Raw genomic sequence first — 25001 nt, 5'->3', positions numbered from 1 at the left:
ACTCCACTTAAGAAGTAAATGAATGTTTTGTTGCCATTTCCCTGACTCTGGAGGTGCAACTGTCTAGGCAGAAATCATGAACTCTACAACAGTTCAAATGCAGAGAAGTGCCAACAGCCCCAACCTCATCTGAGCAGTGTTACCAAGGACTCCCTTCCCAAGATGTGTGCCATCTTGCTCTGACTCCATCTTGGCTAAATTTGCTTTGGCAGCCATTTATGGAGTTAGAAACGCCATGCTTTGGAGAAGGCAAGGTCAAGGTTCTCCTCAGGCTATGCTAACGAGTGGCCAGACTTTGGGCAGGAGACTGATTCACTGATGGGGAGGTCAGCATGCTTACCCATTGCCACAGGGGCTTGCACCCACCTAGATCTACTGATGTAATTTCATCAGCAAAAACGAGTCTTCCAGAGTACAAGATCTAATTATTATCAAGCAGCCAGGTGGGCTTGATTACTTTTACTGACCTTGCCTGAATGTCTCCTCCCAACCTGACTCAGGCACAGGTGAAGCCTCCACCCTGGCAGCCCTTTTGTCCACCCTTCCTTTTGTAACCTTTCCGGGAAGCCCCCCTTCCTAACTCAATCAAAGTCAGGAAACCCAAAGATTCTCATCCTGGGCTCACCCTGAATTCCTGGACTTTACAATTATTTCTTTGGTATTCTTTTGTGCTGGCTCCTATAACTATAGCTTTTCTGCCAGCCAAAATTGTGCTTTTCTGCCAGCCAAAACCCCTCTGCTGGCTCAGAGGCTGCCCACTCTACTCTTCTCTTTTGGAACCAGCAAAACCTCCTATTATTTCCTTGGGACCTTTGGAAACTCTGGCCAAATGTCCCCTATACTTTCCCCTACCCTAAATGTCCCCTACACTGAATCCCTGCATCATCTAAACAATGTGCTCTACCCAGCTCAGCAGACTGAGGATAGATAAACTCTGTCTCTGTTCACTCCTTTTTTCTTAAAAACTCTCCCTTCCCCTTCTTTAAATCTCTCTCTCTCCCCCACTTCTCCTTACAGCCATTGTCTGGCACAGAATTCCCACTCAGCCAGAGGCTTGGCTCTCTTTTACTTTCTCTTCTCTCATGTAACTCCTCATATGCACAACCTTCTGAACACAACAGCTTCACTGTTCTTACACCTGAGTATGTTTCAGTTCCTGTACCCCTATATTTTTCAAAGATTTCTGGTTGTTTAGTAGTTACTGGTAGCCTATTAGCGGCACTTTGAGTTTGCTTGCCCACTATCCAGGTAAAGTTCCCCACATCACATGTTCTGCTCCCCCTAATTGGCGAGTGTGTCAGTTTTCCAAGCTAGCCAGGCTGTGGAAGCAGGAAGAAGTTCCCGCTTGACACTCAGCTTAATTTCCCTCAAGTTGGTTGCAGTTCTGGGTGAGTGTCCCAAACCTGAATTAGAGAGTCCACATGTGTCTAAGAGAACATATGAAAGGGAGCGCATGTGGCAACAGCAGTAAAAAGAAATACAACCAAAGAGGGAATCCATTTATTATGGTTATATTTACCGTTGATACCACCATTAATAGCAACAGCATGGATATAAAAGGAAAAGAATACCTAAACTGTACATTGCCATCGGGGGGGGGGGGGGAATTATAAGAAAATTTTCTAAACAAGAATAGTTGGGCAAAACTACCTTATAGTGTTAACACTGATGCCCTTAGAAATGCTGCCCATGTACTTTTAAATAAATCCATAAGCACGATTTTGTCTGTTTATACTTCTTGGTGCCATTCACTGTCTAGAGCAAAATCATACACACTCCAACGCATTTTGCACTGTGTTGCCCCAGTACACCTTTGGCAACTCATCTATTAACTTTTGGTGATCCCTGCCAAGAGCCAGTTCATACACTCAGCAATATCAAATTATATTTGATATTGGACTGCACCATTGAGGCTGCAGGGGAAAAGGTTTTGTGGTTGAATGGGAAAAAAATCCTTCCACATAAATAGCTAGCCTGTCAGACAAAATTTAGCTTTCCTCTTGAAATTCTAGCTTTCTATATGCAGACTTACTTAAATATGCAACCAGTCCTCCTCCCCATCCTACATGTAAGCTCAAGTGGCACGGTCTAGGAAGAGCTTTACTGCTTTTCTGTTGAATATCTCAATTGGCCTTAATTGAGACTTCAGCCAAACAGAATTGTACTTAGCTGCAGAACTTTCTACCTAGTTGCCAGATGTCCAATATAAACAGAAGGACATCACCACTGTCACACATACTCATTGCAGCAACAACTAGAAATGCTCAGCCAGGCATGCAAATCGGATTAAGCTTCACTTAATACATAACCAAAATAGGTTCTTCCACCCCTGCACACAAATACATTGTCTGTCAACCAGCCACAGACAAGGTGCAGCAATTGTCATCTGGCTGAAGCACAGCACCTCCAGAGCAAAAAGTACTATTCACGTGAGCAGGCAGCAAGCTTTGTTCCCCATGTTATCATACAGATTGTCCTTGACAACTGTTGCTAAGCAAAATGCAGAGATACAGTTTACTATTCTAATTGGGTCTGGGCTTGGATTTAGCGTATTAGTTAAGTGGGATGTATTCATGCCCAACCTTGCTCATTTTCAGGGCTTCCTTCGCTCTTATCTCTGGCTTGTTAGCAGTCTGTTAATTGCGGTGTCTACTGCAAAAAGAAAAAAAATGTGTGGGCACAAGTGAAAGTTAAGGGGGGAAGAGGAGGAGGAGGAGGAGGAATCGGCAAATGGTGCGCTCTTCTGCCTTGTAAGAAGCAGATCATCTACAAGCGTTGGATAATCCATAATGTACCACAGCCGGCTGACCTTTTAGAAGATCCCAGCCTAATTAAGAGTTCCCAGATGCTTCTTTAGAGACTGCGGTTTTGTTATCCACCCTTCCACCCAGGAACAGAATTTGGGCATAATTTTTGACCCTTCTAACTTTAGATTCAATCCATTGCTTTAAAAAAAGACCCTGTTGCTTCCTCAACATCTATAAAATCCAGTTCCCTCTCTCCGTAAATAATGCATCTGGTTCTCTCTCTGTGGCTATTTTTTTCATTTGTTGACTGTAATGTTCCGTTCACTGATTTTTATCCATTTTTAATTTTTTATATCTCTTCTGCTTTTTTTTGCTGAAGAAGCATATCAGCACAATTCCTTGAAGTGCTTTTCTCCAATAACAACTGGTCTGGAAAACATCCTCTCTTTTTTAGGCTCAGCCAATCTGGCCATGCTGATATCCCTGCTACTGTAACCTCAAGACTTCACTGCTGTCCTATGCTCTATGCAGGGTGGTCCTAAAATACAACCTGGAAATTTCAATGAATGAAAAGAACAACAATTTGCATAATGTCAGGATGTTTCAGGATACCTGTGCTGGCTTGATGAATGGTCAGTGATGACTTTAGTATAGATTTTCAAATGTGTGTGAATGATTGATACTGGAAGTCTGAATTATTATATTGGTCTTGGACTGTATTAAATACATTTATAGACTGAGAAGTGTCCCAGGAAGGGTATGAGTAAAGCAGGAGATGGCTGACTTAATCTCTTCTAACTGCAAGAAGAGGTTGGAGAGTGTTATCAGATGTGCAACAAGCTAGCCAGGACTTTCTGAACAGCCTGATGGCTGATGGGATTAAAGGTTCTCCCTATCAGTTCCAGGTGTCTGCTTGGAGTGCTTCATTAAGTCTATGAGGGAGACTACCTACTCCCTATTGTTCTCAGCCTTTCACACCTGAAGGTCAGGGAAATGCAAATGACCCATCCCTGCCTGACAGCTTCCAAGGTTTCCCACAGGTGACAAAAATGGAGTCCAGAGCCCTGGAATCTTTCCCCCCCCAAATATTTTATTGGTTTATAATATTAAATAGGGATACAGGAAAAAAGAGAAGGAAGGGGGAAAAACATCAGCAAGAAAATACATATTTCTACCCCCTTATAATATTCAAATTATCATTTAAATTCTCATTCAAATTGTCATTCTAATTATCATTGTTTGTTAACATAATATATTTAATCATCATTAAAGCGTTCATAGTATTTATAAAAAAATTATTGTCTTTTTGTTTTAATATATTCATAGAAGGCATGCCATTTATCTTTATTTGCTCTTTGAGTATTTGTTTGCAATAGTTCTGTTAGGTGTGCCATTGTTATAAATTCATACGCTTTATCAATCCAAATTTCGGTTTTTGGTATTTTATCTGTTTTCCATTGTGATGCTAACACTATTCTTGCCGCGGTTATTAGGTATTTTAATACGATCTGTTGTTCTTTGCTGCATTCATCTGGTATTTTACTCAGTAGGAAAAGTTTGGGATCATATGAGATAGGTTGACCAATTATAATTTCTATGTTCTTATGAATTTTCTTCCAAAATCTTTGGACTGAAGTACACGTCCACCAGCAATGATAGAAAGTACCTCTAGCTTTACCACACTTCCAGCACAAACCAGATGTCAAACTCTTCATGTTCTGGATATCGCTCGGCGTAATGTACCATCTGTGTAACATTTTCAGCCAATTTTCTTGGATCCCTTGACAAAGAGTGAATTTGAGATTTCCACGAAATAATTGTTCCCATTCGTCCGTTGTTATAATCTCGTTCAGGTTTTCCATCCATTTAATTTGACATGATTTTATTTGTTCGTCTTCTGTATCATACATCAACAATAGCTTATAAATTTTTCCTAAAAGATGGTCTGCTGGCTTGCTTATCAACTGTTCGAAAACTGTTTTACCTTTTTGAACTCCCCGAGTCCAGCAGTCCTCTTTGAATCTTGAAATTAGTTGGTGGTTTGTCAGCCAAGGCATCTGCGGATAGTTAATTTTAACTCTATTAGTGTCTTCAGAGAGCCATCTGTTTTTACCAGATCCTGATATTGTAATGTCCCATATTTCTTCCTGTCAGTTACTGAACCATAAACATTGAAGGGAGCCATCAATAATGACCCTTCAAAGTCTAGATTTCAATTTCCACCATACTGCCACCATATTTTCTACAGTTGGATGGCCTCCCATTTCTTCTAGACTCTTCCTCCAATTCTTTCCCCATAATAGATGATGCGCTCCACCTTGCAAATTAGCCAGTTCTAGTTTAATAGTCCTTTCGTTTGTCTGCATAATCCAGTCTTTGATCCATACCAAGGTTGCTGCTTGATGATATATTGTTAAGTTAGCAAGAGACATGCCCCCTCTTTTCTTTTCATCGGTCATAATTTTAAATTTTATTCGGGGACGTTTTTTGTCCCATACAAATCTGTTAATTTTTCGTTGCCAGGATTTTAAAGCCTTGTCTGGGATTTTAATGGGAATCGTTTGGAATAGGAAGTTGAGTCTTGGTAGTATATTCATTTTAACTATAGATATTCTGCCCAGCCAGGAAACCTTCAACTTGGTCCAAGTTTGGAAGTCACATTCTATCTTGTTGCAGACTGTTTGATAATTGTGGCTATATAGATCTTGGTTTTTTTTTAAAGGTTATTCCCAAGTATTTTATTGGTTTAGTTTATATAGTAAATCCTGAGATTGTTATGTTTAATTCCTCTTCTTTAGTTAGATGTTCTAAAAAGATTTTTGTTTTGATTTTATTGAGTTTATAACTCGCCAATCGTCCATAAGCCTGAATATCGTTCATAAGTTCTTTGATGCTCATCTCTGGTTGAGAGAATGTTAACAAGACATCATCAGCATATGCTCTTATTTTAAATTCTTCTCCTTGTACATTTAAACCAGTTATTTTCTGATTTGTTCTAATTTTATTTGCCAATACTTCTAGTGTTAGGTTTAATAACAATGGGGACAGGGGACAGCCTTGTCTGGTTCCTTTTTCAATGTTAATATCTTTTGTCAAAGTACCGTTTATTATAAGTTTCGCCTGTTGGTCTGTATATATATTGGATATCCAATAAAATAGGTTACCTTCATTACTTATACTATGGATTATTTGTCTTATAAAATTCCACGAGATGTTGTCAAAGGCTTTCTCTGCGTCGACGAAGATAAAGGCCATTTTTTCTTTTCTGTACTTTACAAGCTCTCTCGCATTGATCAGAAACCTAATATTATCTGCCATATGACGTTTAGGTATGAAACCTGTCTGATCTGGATTAATCAGTGACTCTACCTGAGCTAGCAATCTTTGTGCGATTATCATTGTAAATATTTTGTAATCTGTATTAAGCAAAGATATTGGTCTGTATGAGGAAGGTAAAGTTGGGTCCATTCCTCCTTTGGGGATAAGTGTTATGTATGCTTCTTTCCAAGAATCTGGCACCTTCTTTTTCTTATATATTTCATTTATCACTTTCACTAACGTTGGGGCCACTTCTTCTTTAAACGATTTATAACATATGGCTGTAAGACCATCTGGCCCTGGAGTCTTCCCACTCTTTAGTGTCTTGATTGCCTGCTTCACTTCTTCTATAGTGATTTCTTGATTTAAAAAGGTTATATCTTCCTTGGAAAGATAGTTCAAATGGTTCTGTTGGATATATTATTTTATCTCTTCCGTTTGTTCATTTTGTCTTTCCTTTTTGTACAGGTGATCAAAGTATACTAGGAAGCACTGTGCTATTTCATCTTCTTTGTGAGTTGTCTGCCCTTTTATTTTTGCTGCGAGTATTGTTCTTTTCTGTTTTTCTGTTTTTATCATAGATGCCAGGTACTTGCCCGGCTTATTAGCGTATGCAAAATGTCTGTTTTATAAATTTCAATTTTTTTGCCATCTCATCTGTATAGAGTAAGTCAATTTCATGTCTTACCCTTTTAAGCTCTTTCAAAGGTTATTTTGCTATTTGTTTGTTGATGAGTTTTTTCTAATTGTGCGAGATTAGTTTGGAGATCTATCAGGCGTTTTTCCCTATCTTTTTTATTTTTTGAGTTTATTGAAATAAAGATACCTCTCATGTAGGCCTTCGAACAGTCCCAGATTGTTGCTTGACTCATTCCTTGTGTTTCATTTCTCTGCAAGAATTCCTTAAGTTCTTCGCGACCTATATTGAGATCTGTCTCTTTATTAAGTAAAGCATCATTTAGTCTCCATCTAAATATTGTCTTTTTCTGTTTTTGCCATTTTATTGCTATTGGATTGTGATCTGACAAAATCCGAGGTAGTATTTTAACATATTCTAGATTTTTCTCCAAAGTACTCGAAATCCAACACATATCGATTCTTGAAAAGGTCCTGTGTCTGTCCGAGTAGAATGTGTAATCCTTAATATTAGGATTCTTGGTTCTCCAGATGTCCTGCAAATTGAAACGCTGCATATCTAGTTTTACAGTTTTTGGAAGTTTGCCACTTTTTTGATTTTTAGATCTAACCAATTTGGCGTCCAGAACTCCATTCATGTCCCCGATGACGATAATCTCATATTCCAATTGTTCTTCTACTGTTGTAAAGAGCTCTGTGAAGAATTTTTCTTTTGATGTCAGTGGTGCATATATGGAGGTTAATATTTTTATTTCACCTGTTGGGAATTGTAATTTAAGTGTTAGATGTCTGCCTTTAGCATCCTTTATAGTTTCCAAAACTTTAATGGTAGGATCTCTGATGTATATTGCTATGCCCCTTTTTTTTTCCAACGCTGAGGATGTGTATACTGTACCAAGTCATTTGTTATTTAGTAGATAATTGTATTTTCTTTTTATATGTGTTTCTTGCAAACATATTATATTTGCTCTGTACTTGGAAAGCACGTAAAACATCTTATTTCTTTTTTGTGGTATGTTTAGGCCCTGGAATCATGATTCACCTTTGTAGAGCAGAGCCCTGCTTCTCTTGTTAGCCTTGGTCCTATACACCGCAAAGGTGTACTAGGTTGCTAGGGCAGATAGGGGGCCAACAATCCGAGGTGGAAAGGCAGTTAATGAGACTGATTTTAAGCCACTGGTTATTACCTTTAAAATCCTTCAAAACTCGGGACCCACATACTGGGAAAATTTCTCCCTAAATTAACTTGTGAGACAACAACACCCCTACCTGCAGCTCTTATTGGCTATTCCACCTTTCAGGACTGTATCATATGCCTTGGTCCATGTATTGGCCCCAGTTCTTTCAAATAGCACTCCAGAAAAGACCAGAACATTTCCTAACCACCAAGTCTTTAAAAAGTCGTGTAAGCCAGTCATGTTTAGGTGGTCTTTTGGAAAGACAAATACCCATATGTGGCCTGTTTCTTCCCCTCTCAGAACTTGAAGTGGCATTTTTTGAGGGAAATGGTCAAGAATAAGTTAATCGACCCTGCCACAATACATCAGCACTAGTCCCAAATGGGGACCATCCCACAGCTGCTTAAATACATGTCTGGGGACCCAGTTATGGATTACCAGCAACATATGACTCTTAGGCCAATGGAAATGCTCATCTGGATCCGAGGCTGTAAGTCCAAATAAACTCCAAACCCTGCAAGTCTGATCATACCATAAAGCAAAACCAGAGACGAATATATAAATACATTCTTTTTTATGAACAGGTTTATCCACAGTGGCCAAATCTTTATTTTTGTACCTATAGGAGTTTGCTAAGGATGGCAAAGAAATAGTCTCTTCCTATCAAATCCAATGTTCAGTTATCCATTCTTTCAGTGTTTGTTCTAAGCAGTTCTAATACCTTTGAAATTTGGAGTACAGCAGATCAACTCCCCGTAGAGTGAATGAGTTTCATTATTTGTCTTCAGAAATTCATGGACTTTATTAAATAGGCCATGATTCAAAAGCCTTGAAAACCTTTATTGTACCATTAAATACAAAAATATGGGTTACTATTCAAAGATTTATTCATCTAGAATCTTTAAATGTTTTAGAAGTAAATGTCTTACTAGGGCAGGGGTAGGCAAACTCATTAGTCAAAAGAGCCAAATATCAACAGTACAACAATTGAGATTTCTTTTGAGAGCCAAATTTCTTAAACTTAAACTATATAGGTAGGTACACTGTTTATTAACTTAATAAACTTTAATTAAAGTTTTAAGTCTTAATTAAACTATAGGTACACTGAATAAAACTTGATATCATACTTAATAGTGATCTTATTTATTGATAAATAGTGATCTTATTTATTGATAAAAATTAAATTGTAAGTCCCTGCCATTTCCCCCTCCCCGTCTGGAGTCCTTGTCTGGAGGCCTGGTCTACTGCCATAAAAGCCTATTGGTAGACCTGGCCTCCGGCTGAGTCCCATTGGGAGGCCAGGTCTACCCATTGGCTTTCTTGGCAGTAGACCTGGCCTCCGGAGGCCCATAGAAGCCAATGGGTAGACCTGGCCTCTGAAGGGGGACTTTTTCCCCTCCTCGGAGTCCAGGTCTATTTCCAAGAAAGCCAGTGGGTAGACATGGCCTCCCAATGGGACTCAGCCGGAGGCCAGGTCTACCAAAGGAAGCCCGCCCTGCCCAACAGCTGATAGGTGGGCGGGGGGGGGCAGGAACCACCGAGCCGCCCAGCAATCGCGCGGCTAGAGGGGAGGGGAGGCTTTAGCCTCCCAACCATTGAGGGCAAGGGAAAGGAGGACCTGGCCATTCTCCACGGCGGGGTGGGTGGGAGAGACAGCATGCCCGCTCGCCTGCTCTCTCTCTCTCTCTCTGGCGCACCGGCTCCGCAGCCGCACTCAACGGGCCAAGGAGCCGCATGCGGCTCAGGAGCCGCAGTTTGCAGACCCCTGCACTAGGGGCATGAAAAAGAACCCAGACAAAGAAAATAATTCATAAATTTGAAACAGTTTTGGGGGCGGGTTGAATTTCCTCCACCTTCTATCATCAACCAATGTGCACAGCATAACAAAGAAAATGTATAGCTTAAACCACAAACAATTTCTTCAGAATCTTACTTTGTCTGAGCCTCATGCTCATCCTTCCACACCTACTTAGGTATGTTTACAAACAGCATGTTTCAGGCTCTGTACTGTACACAGAGTTCTAGTTGAAAGATTGTGGTATTCCTCATAGGAGACAATGCCCAAATGTATTCTTTCAACTGCTTTCCTGTTCTTCAATTACCGTATACCGTCTTTGAAAGAAATATTATTGAGTGGTATATGGATGTCCAGCATTAGTCATCAATGAAAGGTGTGCATTTTATTTTTCCAACAATGGTACCATTAGAGCACCACGGGGGCGGGGGGAACTGGTGATAACAGCCAATCATTTGTCAACACCAGCATTGTTTTCCAATACTTCCTTTCCGTGACTGTATCCATCCATTCATGAACACATCTGACAGCAAAAGCAAACAGCTTAAAATGGAAAAGTAAACCCTGCAAAGCACTGAAAACAGCAGCACATTAAAAAAGAGTTAGTATCTTTTCAAACATCACAAGTAAAACAGAGGAAGGGAGTAGGGAGAGACAAGCTGGCGAACAGGCATTACATTCACTATGCAAATCAAGTACAATTAATAGCAAACAGAGAGGACGTAAAGGACATACATTAAGGAATTTACAATTTGGTTAGGACAGCCAATTCTATTTCCAGGGTACCTGTTGTATGGGTAGGTGTTATTACAATCCCTGGGTCCCAATGCTTTGCAGGAAGAACAAAGGATAGGGATATACAGGTATTTGCAACTCTGTTCTTCTAAAGACAGTCAATTTAAATATAGTATTACTACACAGGAGAGTGTCAGCAGTGGAGTCATCTAGAATTTTAATCCCCACTTTTTTGCACTTCATATAGTGTAGACATCAACGAACTTCAGCATGAGCTACAGGAATGCAATAGTAATGCTCTTATGAGCTTGTTGAAACTAATTAAATTAAATTAACTCAATCAAAGTGCTTAACCCAGGTCTGCAAACACAGCCAATTAAAATCAGATCTGTTCACTTCCATTAACAGGGACCATTTTGTACAGACTCAAATGTTGGAAACAATTCCTGAGATTCTCAAATTCATTTTAAGAAACAGGAATGACTTGAACCTCGTCAGCACAGATAGCTTTTCTATGCCCTTTGTGGCTACTGGAGATGACTGTGCTTCTAAGTCAAATCCTCTTCCTGCAAGCAACTTCCTGTATTTTCCCACTTCTTGGCATCACTACAGGGCTCTGTACAACACACTGCCAGCATACACAGCAGTGCAACAGTGTGCAAATTCAGAATCTAGCATGGTTTTAGCTCACCCTTCCTCCAAGGAGTTCAAGGTAGCATACATAGGGTTCCATCCCTAGGAGTGCCAACCTCCAGGTACTAAAGAGCGCCTGCTATTACAACTGATCTCCAGCCAATAGAGACCCGTACACCTGGAGAAAATGGCCGCAATTGGACTCTATGGCATTGGAGTCCCTCCCCTCTCCAAACCCCGCCTCCTCAGGCTCCACCCCAAAAATCTCCCACCGGTGGCAAAGAGGAGCCTGGCAACGTCCATCCCCCACTGCATCCTCACAACAGTCTCGGTATGTGCAGCAGATAGTCACTAACCGGCCCAAGGCTTCGCAGATAAGGGAGGATATGAACCCAAGTCACTCTGATAAAGTCCAGCACTCCGTCCACTTCACCATTCTGTCATGTTTAGGCAAATGAGCTAATCTGCATACGTGTCTGCTTTAGTCAAGTTATCTTCAGGTCAGAGTTTCTGTTTGCTTTTCCAAGCTAGAATGAACAGTTCTGACTCCTAAAATATGCCAAGACCATAAGTAAGTCTGCAGTGGGAGATGTTTCTTCTGTGCCTTTAATGAACCCCAGCTGGGCTTTCCTGTTGCTTCCCCAGTCGCGCCATATAGGTCAAAACACATGAAAGAACAAGCTGGTTCAACTTCACAGCACATCTAGTCTGCAAACTGACAGAGTCCTGGCAGCACGACACACCACTATTTCAACACTGTCATATCTTTTGTTCACTGTTCCCCTTCCAAGCTATCATCTACCTCCCTTTCTCCCTCCTCACAGCCCCCAATGTCACGGCTTTCCAAGATGCTACAGTTTCATATTCTTTTCCATGCTCCTTCTCACGAATCAGTTAAATTAGTTTTATTGGTATTAGCCCTTGGAAAAAAAGTGTCATGTTAGTAACAGAAGACAGCTAGACCCAGGACTCTACTGTGAAGACTAGAGAGCAGAGTATGCAAGGATTGTTAAAGCAATTGGACAGGTTGGGGAAGGCATGAAAGAGGAGAAACAGGCTGGAGGGTTCTCACTCCTTGGTCCAACAAGGGAAAAGACGGGAAGAGAAGCTGAAGGTTGTGTCTGTTCCACACTCTTGAATGAATCGGGCACAGACAGGAGACTGATTGTGTACATTTACAAAAATTAAGTTGATCTTCAGGGCCAAGAAGAACATATGCAACCTAGACAGAAACAGAAACACTCCATTTCTTTTCATTTTTTTTAATTTAAAAGCTTAATAAACCCAACCATTACTTTTCCCTCCCCCCATACATAATCCACCTCCTCCAGCCAGGCTGCTTCATCTCCCATCTTGATTCTTATTTGCAAACTGTATGTAGGTGAAGATTTCGACCCAAGAGTGATTATTTATCAATAATATAATTGCAATAAGTTATCAGTTGTTTTCCATTCTTGACTGCATTTGCCCTCACACTGATAAATAGTGCAAAGGCTAGACCAGGGGTCTCCAACAGGTAGCCTGTGAGCTACCAGAGTAGCTCATGCATCCCCTAAGGGGAGCCAGGAAAAGACTGTGAAACATTTCTTATAAATGTTTGGTTTAAAAACCTTTATTCCACAGGAGTTTTCTATGAGCTGCTTAGCTGATAGCTTCATTTCTAGTGCTCTTCATTGTAAAAAATGTTATAAATGTATCACATAAATTTACATTTTTTTCACTTATAGTTTGCCAGTTTTGATATTGTGGCAAGGACGTAGTTCAAAAGGAGTTGCCTTCCAAATCACTGACTCTGATTACATTAATTTAAATATTTTTTCCAAACTGCCAATACCTGTGGAGATAGCAGGTTAAGTATTCTCTGAAGCTAAAGGGAACCAAATTAACACATCTCAAGTTTTAAAGGGCTGAGACAGAAAATGCCCACTCACAAGGGGAAAACTGCAAAAAAATCAATTTTGCCAGCACTGTGATGTCAGTACTTGGCTTCACAGCAGTGCTCAGCATGACTGGCTTTATCCCATCCCAAAATATTCCAGGAAGAGGAAACAGCCAACCAAACCACATCCTCATGACAGACGGTTTCCAAGTAAGAAAGAGGGAAAGGGGGAGGGGAATCCTAGTTTCCTCTTAAATGGAGCTGCTTCACTGCATGCTGAGAACTTTCCTAACTAGAAGACATAACAGTAAGAAAGCTGCTCACGCACCTGTAAAAAGCAGCAGGTGAGGCTGAGGCATTTTCCTTAGGAGGCAAGGACAGCAGAGATGAAATGCAAGTGAGGGGCAGGGAGGGAAAGGGGCATATCTGGGCACCAGAGAAAGATGTCAGAGTGGATAACTAGGAGAAGTCAGACAGAAAGAGCCTGGCAGTGCCATCCTAAGCAGAGTCACACTTTCTAAGCCCATTGTCTTCCATGGACTTAGAAAGGTGTACCTTTGCTTAGGATTGCCCTGTGAAAAACTTCAGGTAATATAGGGGGTGAGGGAGAGAGAGGAGATCTGAGAGAGAACAAAGTGCACCATGTGTGAAGTTTCATCATGGCCACATCAAACTAGGTTGTGCTTTTAATGCTGCACAATGAGACTACGTACTTTAATTTGGATTCATTACCCCCAAATAACTGCCACCCTCAGATTTTATAATCCTACCCACTCATGCTTAAAGAAAAAGCAAGTTATCTTCTTGACTGTATTTACAAAATGGATTAATCTTAAAGCATGTTAAAGCGGACTCATTGATCTGGATAAAGTGATCCTGAATGTGCCCCCAGAGTTTTCTGTTAAACAACACAGTGGAAAGAAACAGGCAAACTATTTTTGGGGATGACTGACCAGTTCTTTTAATTGAAACCTCTTAAGAGGGTGAAAGGAGGCCGCACTTTTAATCAAGCCCCATCCACAAGAAACGAGTACCTACTCTCCTTGAAAATTTCTCACCATCCCCATCATAATGAAAGTGTGTCATTTTCTTCATCCAAAAAAACACGTTTCAGTCTCTCCGTTCCTCATTCAGTCATTAGCCTCACTGGTTGTTCTGCTACTTCTACAGATGGGCTCAGACCCAAAGAGGTGGAGGAATAGATCCATATTCAGAGAACATGCCAGGGAGGAATTCTCTAATGTGATAAAGGCGACAAAATCTGGAGCTTTGGCTAGGAATTAACTTATTTTCCATCCCACATACTTTTTTGTACGTTTATAACTATAGTCATATCCTTACATTTTTCAGTTGGTTAACAAATAGAAGAACATGTTTTTTGTGGAACAGCTACTTTCTATTGGTTGGCCGATGAGAAAGAGACCTATTATAAGACTCATACGCATAATCTTAGAAACATCACAGTTTAGATGGAACTCTTGTTGCTAACACCAACATAATGGCATACAAGGGGAGCAAATGGGATTGTCTAGGCTAAGTGCAACACAAAGATGCCTTTCAACTTGATACTGCATTAGCCTGATGGATATTTCAGAGGTCTTATAGTGATACTTGGATCCTATGATTAGAGTCCAGAATTGATTCTCTACAGGAAACTTGTTCCTAAAGCAAAGAGATAAAGTAACTTTAAAACTGTATTGATTTCCCATGACGGTTTCCACAAGCCACTAATATTTTATATTTGTTTCTTGTATTTTTACTCTACCTCTCGGTCAAAAGCCAAAAATAAGTGTCTCCTCCATGCAACTTGTCAAAGAAGCTTTTGCAAAATTCAAGAAAATTACCCCCTACCTACCACTGGAACAATAATGTGACACAAAGGACTAGCATATGCAAGTGTTGGCAGATGGGCTAATGACTTTTGTGGAGTTAATCTGCAAAACTGAGATAAGTATCTCAGGAGCAGAGTGACTTCTCCCTACATTCATTCAAAGATGCACGCTCAAGTAAAGGGGAAGAATTGAGAAGGAACAGAAAAATGAACGCAGAAGCCACGCACCATACCTGGGGACCGAATCTTTTCAAAACAACATCCAACTGAAATGGAAAGGTATGTGAAACAATATAGGAGCCCTGCCATTAAGACTTGGCAACTGCACCATTGCAGTATGACAGGAAACTGACACAAAAGAAAAAAAGGCTACTTTACTGCCCAGTTTGGAGCTAAGGAGCTTTCTTGGCTCTGAGCCACACCCAAAACATGTTATGGTCCTGGAACATTGGGGGGGGGGGGGAGGGAATCAGAAACAGGAAAAAGGCTCTTTGCTAATCTTATTTAAGCTTGCAACATCATTCAGTTGACAAGGTTTGGTTACTTGAACATCCCATCTTCTCTCCTCCCCAAGCCAGTTTTTGTTGTTCTACTCACTGCCAAACAAGCTCTTGTTCATCTAACTATCTTCAAATTTCAAAAACGCCTGAGGCCTAGATCTTATCCGATCCCCAGTTCAAAACTCCACTGCAGGCCCCCGAGTTTCACAAACATTATGGCATAAGACTTACTTCACAAGGTAAGAATTCCATTAAAGTAATTCCACTAAATCATGACAAGCTATTAAGAGTTGTATTACAAAACACACACACCCCCAAAAAAAAGCTGAGAAAAGAAAATCACTTCTGCCTAATTAAGGGTAAGCCTCTGACAGACTAGCTCACATGATTGCTTTCTTATGAAAAGGTGACTTTTTTGGCAAGTCCACTCATGGGGTGGGGGACCACACATGAAAAGCCTTGTCACATGTACAGTTGCGCTGCCTGCCAACATATACTCAGTAAGGCTGAGTAATACGCTCAGCAGTATACACAGTAGGCAGACATTCTAGGCACAGGCTGGTTGCGCAATCAGATCTCTGTCTAAGTAAACCCCATGAATATGTCCACCAACTGCCAAAGGGCTGCGCCATAGTGAGAAAATGGCTGTGCAAACCAGCCACTAGAAAGGATTTCACAAACCAGATGCTTGTCAGTTTGTTGTACCTAAACCTATTGTGTGACTAGGGAACTAAGCTCTGGGATTATGTTTCCCGGTATTTATTCCTAGCCAGGCATTTAGCTCTTGCTTATGTAATTAACTTGTAAAAATCTGATTGCCTCTTCAGTCTAAGGCACCATGGGTCTCAGAAATAGCCATCTGTGTCCCAATATGTACATTACCTCAGCAATGTGGCTGCAGCAAGGAAAGAGTACATACGTTGGGGCAATATTAACCATGTAATCGAAACCGTTTTCAGACTGATCAACCAAAACCAGCTGATTCATGTGGGAGATGTCCACCATGCAAATAGTGTTCCTGTTGGGGTCTTGCCAGCAGCCACACCCCTCCTGCAACTTCTGAAATGGAACTGAATCGTCCCTGTCACTAGCCATATTCTGCAAGAGAGATTTAAGGCCATGGTGGCCTACAGGCTGGGTGAGGTCCCCAAAGTAACTTTCTAGATCCTTGTGACCCTACCAGAAATGTTTCCTAGTTGTAATAGACTCCACACTTTAATGTTTCACCGCTCTTTTGAATATGACACATTATATATGCCTATATACGTATGTATTGTGTGTGTAGTGCTATCAAGTCACAGCTGACTCACGGCGACCCCAGCAAGGGACTCTCAAGGTAAGTGAGAAGCAGAGGAGGCTTACAATTGGAGGTCTCCATTCCAAGTACAGACCCTGCTTAGCTTCCAAGATCTGATGAGATCTTGGTTATACCTTGCCACCTTCCCTCCATACAGATGCATAGATATATGTAATGCCATAGAAGTTGGACATCCCTGGGTTAAGTGCTGCTAATAAAGCAGTAGCAATGTTCTTTCATGGTGGCCAGTGTTATTCCTCTATAGATTTTAGCAGAATTGTTTGAGTACAGTCAGGTCAGTAAAGCAATTGTGGACTTTCCTTGGATTCTGTGGTGGGTGTACTGCTGTGGTTGGAGTTGCTTTAATATTGTTAACACAACAGTGTAACACTATTAACTGACCACCAGATATTCAGTACCATGCTCTAGTAGAAGACACAGATGTAGTGGCTGTCTCTATGTTAAGCCCTTCTCTTTAGATTATGCGGATCTGTACTCCCAAGACAGCAATTAATACTGCTTAATGCTGCTGGGGCTTAGCTGACAGTGTGTGGGACTTGGAAGAGGAGGCCTACTTTTAATACATGAGCTCACCAAACAGACACGCATCAGTCTACGCCATAGCCTAGGACCCTCATCTACAATGCAACATAATCTCTGATGAATTTACACACCGGCAGCTTTGTATACAGAGTATTTGGCTCACCAAACCAACATATTTTAAATGGGCAAAAAAGAAAAATGAAGTAAAACTGAATGCACAAGTGTGTGGATCTCTATAAATGTCATGCTTTCACACAGATGGGGATCCAAGTAAACAAAAAAGGGTGGGTTTTTCAGGCTGCAGAGAAGAAAAGGCCCACTTGAATAAGAAGGCAAGGGAAGGTTTGTTCTCAGATTGCCCCTGAGGGAGACAGCCACACCCGCGCACGCACATTATTGTTCCATGAGGGAGGGATAGTGTACTGAAGGCAGGCTGGTTCATTGTGGTGGATGGCTGCTGACTGAACAGCAAGCTGCTCATTATCTTCTAAAGGTTCCACCTTTGTTCTCCGAGTCCCACCTCCTTAAACTGGAGGTGGGAGAACAGAGCTCTGATACACTAGGGCTGCATTCAAGGAGAACTTGCCGGAGTGATATGAGAAAAATTGGATTTTCCTTTCGTTGTGAGGCAGAAGGGAAACCTGTCTGTAGAGGTGGAAAATGTTTTCAGCACATGTAAGACAGAGGTGTAATCAGATATATGGGGTAAGAAATTTTCCAGCGCTTTCTTTTGCAGAAAAATTTCCATCTCTAAAGATTGTTTCGTAAAATTAACAAAGAATGGATATCATTGGCAATGCAATATTAGACAAGCTTGGCGGTTTCAAAGTTTGAGTTGACTCAGGCATTTTGCTTTTTAAAAGAGCCATGCTAGTCGTAGCATGGTATATAGTATCCGTAATGACTTGTTTATCCACACATCAGTGTGTCTCAAAGGAAGAGGTGGAGGAGGAAATGGGGAATGACTTGTACTAAACATCAAGGGACGCTCTGAAATGGAGCTTTTTGGGGACAGAAATATTAATTCACTGAGACAATCAGCTCAGAAAGGTATGAAAGATGTACAGCAACTTGCTTGTTATAGGTAGGGAGGGGAGAAACTGGACTAATGTGAGCCCCTTACACGAATGAAAGCAGCTCTTTAGGTCCTCACCTAAACACCCAAGTTTTCCAGAAGCAAGGGCCAATAGTTATGGCAAAGAACAATGTTTATGCTATGGAAAAGTCCATGGAGTTTAGCTGGTAGAATCTTAAGTATACATAATTTCCCACAACTTAAACTGATGACTAATCAAGTCATAGTTAGAATGCCTGTAAGACCTGCCTAGTTCAGCATTTTGGTTCCTTACAACAGTGGCCAGCTGGATGCTCACAAACAGGGCATGAAAGACCTTTTTCCTGCAAAGCTATCTTCTCTATACCAATCTAAAGAGAGTATGGGATAGGAGACGCTTCAACAATTTCTTTCACTCAATATCCTGTGTAAATTAGACTGACTCTGACACACCCCATGAAACCTAAAACTCTAGAAAACAGCTCTGCAGGGCATATGTCTAGGCTGTATGAATTAGTAATGCAAGAGACACTCATCTACCTATGCAAAAACAGGAACGCCTCCCACACCTGCAAGGTGTATCACAAGAAATTCCCTTTATTCTAAAGTAATTTCCTTCTGTTCTTGGTATCTTTACAGAAATGAACAACACTGTACAGTATCTACCTGGTACATCAAGATGCCATGTAGGGTGCTGTGTATTAAAACGGCTCATGTTATATTATTCATGCAGAGTGGTCTGTAAGACTCTAAGCATTTTATTTTTTAGTGAAAAGGTTCCCCTGTGTAGTCACAGACACTCAGGGAATCCATATTTCTTCACAACTTACATTACTTTGGTCCTCAATGAGCTCTCTATGACCCACTTTTAGAGACACTTTATAGAGTTATTTTCTCTTTTTAAGCAGGTTTGTTTGGCAATCCTGGTTACTTTGAGTTTGAAAAACCTAGCTGGTTCCACAATGATTGCTGTACAGTGTTTTGGTTAAACATATACCTACCACAGATGTATAGCTAAGAGCCAACTATTTTACAAACAGGAGATTTGGTCTGCCTGCAACACAATACAATTATATTAGAACAGGACTCATCCCAAATTTCATTATGTTAACAACCAAAAACAGCAGGTTAGTGTGTTAAAGATCTACATGTTTCTTTAATAGTATAGTGTTTACTTGGGACTGAGAGGTGGGGAAAGAGTTGGAAAATGGCCAGGAAGCAACTGAGCCAGTAGAAATGTCCAAAATAGTTTGATATTTCAAACAAAAAGTGCATTAATCTCTAACATAAGCCCTTCCCATGAAAATATAGTTTACAAATGTTTATTAAAATGATAATTAGTTCTGTTCATTAGTCTTCTCTCCCTTTTTCAAATTAATATCAATGTGACAATGAGCTTTTGCAAATTTCTTTAAAGACCTACCAACAAGACTCAACACATAAAAAGCCTCACATCCAAATACCACCAATTCCCCCCCCCCCCCAAGTAGTAAGCAGGGTCACACTGAGACTTTAGAGCTCCTATTTCTCAGGATCCTTAAGAGAACTGCACAGCTCTTTATACACTACATGGTTGTTTAAGAAAGAGAAGAGGTGGAGGAAAAGATGCAAGGAATCCAAGGCTTGTGCGTGTGTGTGTAAAGTGCCTCTACTCCTGGAAAAAAGCTAAAATATACATCTCAAGGCCCTTTAAAACCATTCAAGAAGAAGTAGTTCAGTCAGTTTTTCTCTGCATACTTTGTAGAAAGAGGATCAATACAACAAAAGGGACTAAATACAGTCAGACCATATGCGTGCTAAATACCACAAAACTATGCACTAGAAGGAGAGGAGTCCCATAAAAAATGTAGGAATTGCATGATCTATCTCCTTTAGGTTTTAGTACAGGTCTTCTGCCACATCTCCCCTTTTAAAGTTACTGCAGTGTTTCCTAAGCATTATGAAATTACGCCTCTTCTTCTAAACTTGCTATGCCTTCTGTTCTCCCAAATCCACCATATCCTACACTTCTTCCCCACCTGCCCATCTTCTGAACACACACACTACTTCAATGCCCCCTGGCCAACTTCTTCACACATGACATCTCTCCCTGGGTCCTACCTTTTCCCTTCCCATTCACTATATCTCTAGCCTGAAAACATTTGTTGAGACTCATTTAAACACTTCTCCCTTCCATAAAATGGTCCACGTGTGCATACCTACAACTTGGGAACCCTGACCTTTGACTGTCTATAAGCTGATTATTCCCAATAAGATAAAGAATGATTTTCACCCCTTGCACAAATACAGAAGTTGCCAGTGTTCCACAGTGTGAATAACATTTACTTATAGAAAAACATCAGACAGCATTCCAGGCCACACTGGTCCAACTGCAGAGGAATTTCAAAGGACAGTGTCAGTAACGAAATTGCCAGTCTGTCATTCAGATCCCAGCTCAGCCATGGACATATTAGGTAGCCCTCAAAGTAGGTAGTCTCTCAGTTCCCCATAGGTAAAAGAAAACGAGAACAATGACTCATCTCATAAGGCTACCCTGGGAAAGAACAGGAGAATAAAATGCTGTTATATACCATGGATATTAAGGTAAAGGTGAGATACAAATCTCAGTAAGTTTTCTAAACTGGCTCCAAACCTTGAAAAATTCAATATGACTTGATTTAAAACAAGCTCACTCAACCCATGAGTTGAATGCCCATCACTAGAATGGAAGCTCTACGTGGAGTCAGGATTCACTCACTGTGGCAGGTTAATTTGACAGGGTCTTTTTGCGGGAGGCCTCAGTGCTCTAGAATTCAGTTCTAGAATAGACCCAGAAGTCTATCACTGCTGTGTTTTATAGCACACACACTGTATATGTAAATGAACCCCTATATTAATGCTCAGGCAAATATCTTAAGACACTTTTAACTGAACTGAATATTTTCTCTTGCAATTATAACAGTATGACAACTGATTTTTGAAGAAATTTTATTGTTGTAGGCTGGTGTTATATTAAGTCTGCTACATGTGTCCAAAATTGTCCAAAAAAACTGTGAAATCATTTTAAAGAAACCAGGAAGAAAATCCCTTTCTACTCACAGGCCTTGGTCCACGGAATTTCTCATTTTACCGTACAAGCAAGGTTTACAAATCAGCATATCCAAAAAGGACAAATGAGAATGGAGCGCCAGCTGCTAACATTTTTTTTTTAAAGGGCTGATCAGCAGTAAATTCAAAAGAAAAACTGCGTCTGTCAGAAGCTACTGCCACTCGATCTCATGGCCAGCAGTTTAACATTTTCACCACATGGGCTGGGAATTAAATGATGAGCCTCCTCCTTTTTGTTCTCTTGCCAAGGTCCCTCACCACAAACGCCACTCTCCAGCAAGCACCTCCGTTTCCATGGCTTTATTCCTCCTGCCCTTATTGTCTCTTATGAAGTCTTTCCAAGCTGAGGTGCAGGACACTGACGGACAGGAGTCCTTTAATTAACTTCACCGCCATGTACAGCAAACACCGCCATTTGAAGGATGCCTAGGTCCTTTCAAAACTAGGCAAGGGGAACAAATGAGTTCTCTCTAATTGGAAAGGTTCTTGCAACAGAAAATTCCCTCTTTCATCCGGGGGGACTTTGGCCATGAAAGCACCCTCCAAAATACTGCGATAAAGCCATTGCTTTCACCCTCCAGCCAGCCCCACTCCCCAAAGTCCTCTCAGATGGCCAGGCGGATACCAAGCTCCTCGCTTTACAGGAGCCCTCCTCTCCCTTGACCCTCCAGGCGCCACCCCTGCTAGGAGACAACTTTGCCCAGCCGTTCGCCCCTCTCCTCCCCCCCCCATTCTGCTCTCTGGTCGGATAAAAAAGGGCCGAAGGGAAACGTTTCAGGGCTCCGGATTCCAGAGTGAGCTAATACAGGATGCCTCTGGTTACCGGAGGGGGGCGGGGCCGAAGAAGCTCGGACGCCTCCGAGCGCCCCACCCCCGCCCCCTGCCATTGAAAAAATGGGACGAATGTTACCATTTTTGGACATGAGTCTCGCTCGAGGCCGGCCCTCCAACCGCACCATTCAAAACTGTAGCGAGCGCCATCCCGCCGCGGAGGAGATATTTGTGGGCTGGCGACGGGGGGGACGTGGCTTTCCCCTCACCAACCCCCCCCCCGCCCGCGAAACTACTGGGTCGGTCCTCTTGCCAGACCGAGAGGGCAGCGGGAGGCGGCGGGCTGCGGCCTCTCACCGTGCTGCAAGGAATGGGCGGGCTTCGTAATGAAACTGGCCGAAGAGGCGGGCGGCGGCGGCGGCCAGTGGGCTTTCTCGCGCGCGACACTAAACTTTGCTGCCTTTTTTTGCTGCCTCAGACCCGCCACTGTTCCCTGCGCCATACGGTTTCCGTGGCGGGGAGCTGCGCCGCTGCAGCTGAGCATGGCCCCTTGTAGCAGGCAGGCACAGCACGGGCACTTCCACGCAGCCCAAATGATGCACTTTCAGGGCACTCTGAAGGTGGATTTTACTGCGTGGACCGGCAAAACCCACTTGCAGATGATCGTTAAGGTGCAGTGAAAGTGGGCTGAAAGGGCGTGACTTGGGCTGCGTGAAAGGGCCAGTTCACTTTCCCCTGCAGGGCGCGAGAGGCGGCCCTTCATGCAAGCCAGGCGGCAGCAGGGCGTGCAAACGGCGGCCACTTCCCTCTTAGAAGAGCCCCTCCAGGAAGGCTGCTATTGCCGGTTGCGTTGCGAAACGCCGAGGAGGGCAGCAGAGCCAGCCTGTCTCCCGGCGCTGCTAGGGAAAACATCTGTTGCTTCAGAGCAGCAGCAGGAGGAGGTGGTGGTGGGAGAGGAGAGAGAGCAACTTCGTGGCTGCCGGACTGAGCAACGCAAAGGGCTCCGCTTCTTTACCTCGCACCACGCTTTCATCACAAACCGCGTTATTTCAGCAATCTCTCCCCCCCCCCTCCATTGCACGTCACCTCCGCTCCCTTCTTCAGCAACCCCAATGCCACCATTTCACAAATTAAAAGGTTGCTTTTTTTCCCTTAGAAGGCTGCCAACAAGCCAGGGTCTCATAAAGCAGCCAATTCCTAAACGCACGCTGTCACTCATTAGCCAATACATCAATGCGAAACCAGCCTTCCCAGACTATTTTAAACCTGAGTTTGTGATGACATTCTATACAGGGCTGCCTCCTGCCACACTGTCCAGGCTGCCAGTTAAGATCTGCCATCCAAGGCCTGGACTCGGCGCCCCTGCCTTTCAAAAGCGAGGCTGTGGCAACTAGAGACAGGGCATTTTCGGTGGTGGCACCTTGCCTCTGAAATGTCTTCTCCTCTGAGGCTTGCTTTACTTTCTTTTAGGCACCAAGCTACAACACATCTTTTTTACATAGGCTTTTAATTGGGAGTTTTATCAGCTTTTTAATGCTCTGCTGTTTTGGGGGCAATTTTTACGCTGCTTACGTCTAATGGCTTGTTTTCGTACTGTGTATTTTAACTGGAAACAGGCTCCAGCAGGATTCTGAAGAGGCAGAAATATTCTAAATAAATAAATACAGGGCACACCAAGACAGGCGCCGCTGTCCACGCGTGACATTAATTGCTGCCACATGGGGGGATAGCAAATCATAGAGTTGGAAGGGACCACCAGGGTCACCTACTGCCTAATTCATAACTACCTCCCCCACACACCCCCAGCGACCCCTACTCCATGCCCAGAAGATGGCCAAGATGCCCTCCCTCTCATCATCTGCCTCAGGTCATAGAATCAGCATTGGTGGCATGAGGTTGCTGATCCGTGGCCGGGTTTGGTCGAGGGTTGCCATCGCACATCCCTCCCTGACACAGACGGAAAGCGCTGAAGTGCGAGAGACACCCACGAGAGCGCCATGCAGGCAGCGATCCGGGGCTTCCTACAGGAAACCAGCGCGGCGACCAGCAACCCTCGCAGCGGCTGTAACGCCCCGAGATCGGCAGCCCGGCGGGGTGGAGTGAAACCGGCAACCACGGGCAAAGGCGAGACACGCGCCGATCCCACCAAGCGCGCGCGCCAATCTCGTCCACGGCGTCCAGCGAGATGCATCCCCCCACTCCGCCCCTCCAAGCTGTTAAACGCCTCATTGAATGGGAGTTTTCTGCAGCCTCCGGGCAACACGTTCCCACTCCTGGAGTTGGAAGGAGGTGAGAGCCAGGTTACCTTTCTCTGCTGCTTTTCCCAGGCTGGATCCAAAAGCAGATCCCTGTCCCAGTCGTCCTCTGGCTGCATGTAATCGTTGGTTTGCTGAGAGTCGTAATGATCCATCTTTGCGAGGCGTCGGTGTGTGCTTGGCGTCCTTTGGTGGCTGCTTTCCTGATACTTCCCCCTCCCCGGATGAGAGGCGCCCTGCTCGAGCACGCAGCAGAAGAGAAGGCGGCTCCCTCTGCCAGAGAGCAACCTAAGCTTTGCACACACCGAGGGAGGAGGGGACACAGGGGCAAGGAGGAAGCAGCCCTGCCTCCGGCGTGGCCCCATTGGCTAAGCAGAGTTGCCCAAAGTTCATTTTCGAGGGCTGCCGAGGCTCCCATTGAGACTCTCGAATGCCAATCGCAACTCGCAGCTGCTCTTATAGGTTGATTTAAGACCCCCCCCCACAATTTATACATGTGACGTCTAAATTGCATCGGCTTTATGGCATTGGCGTGGTGACGTCTCTCTATAGTTGGAGTGGTTTTACTGTAGCAGCGGAAAGCTTTGAGAGGGACAACAATGCTCTTAAAAACACTGCGAGTAGTAGTAGGGGAAGAGTCGTTTTCGTTCATTCGAGTATGAACTTTCACTCATCTGGTCTCTTAGACTAAGTATAAACTTGACGGCAAACGTGCTACAATGTAGATTCGCCTGTCCCCCCC

At 42.8% G+C, this 25001-nt stretch overlaps 1 protein-coding gene across 4 annotated transcripts in view; it reads right to left on the bottom strand.

Annotated features, from left to right (window-relative positions):
- ACTN1 (actinin alpha 1) overlaps nt 1-24428 on the bottom strand; it is a 96839-nt gene extending 72411 nt beyond the window's left edge. For all 4 annotated transcript variants that reach the window (XM_056851410.1, XM_056851408.1, XM_056851409.1 and 1 more), the window contains exon 1: nt 24310-24428. In XM_056851410.1, the coding sequence (XP_056707388.1) occupies nt 24310-24414 (105 nt within the window). In that variant the 5' untranslated portion in view covers nt 24415-24428. The remainder of the gene's footprint in view (nt 1-24309) is intronic.
- Between the last annotated feature and the right edge of the window lie 573 nt (nt 24429-25001).

The sequence above is a fragment of the Euleptes europaea genome, chromosome 6 (assembly GCF_029931775.1).
Source record: "Euleptes europaea isolate rEulEur1 chromosome 6, rEulEur1.hap1, whole genome shotgun sequence".
NCBI lineage: Eukaryota > Metazoa > Chordata > Lepidosauria > Squamata > Sphaerodactylidae > Euleptes > Euleptes europaea.
The sequence above is the reverse complement of the archived record's forward strand: the minus strand, read 5'-3'. Positions and strand labels throughout refer to the sequence as shown.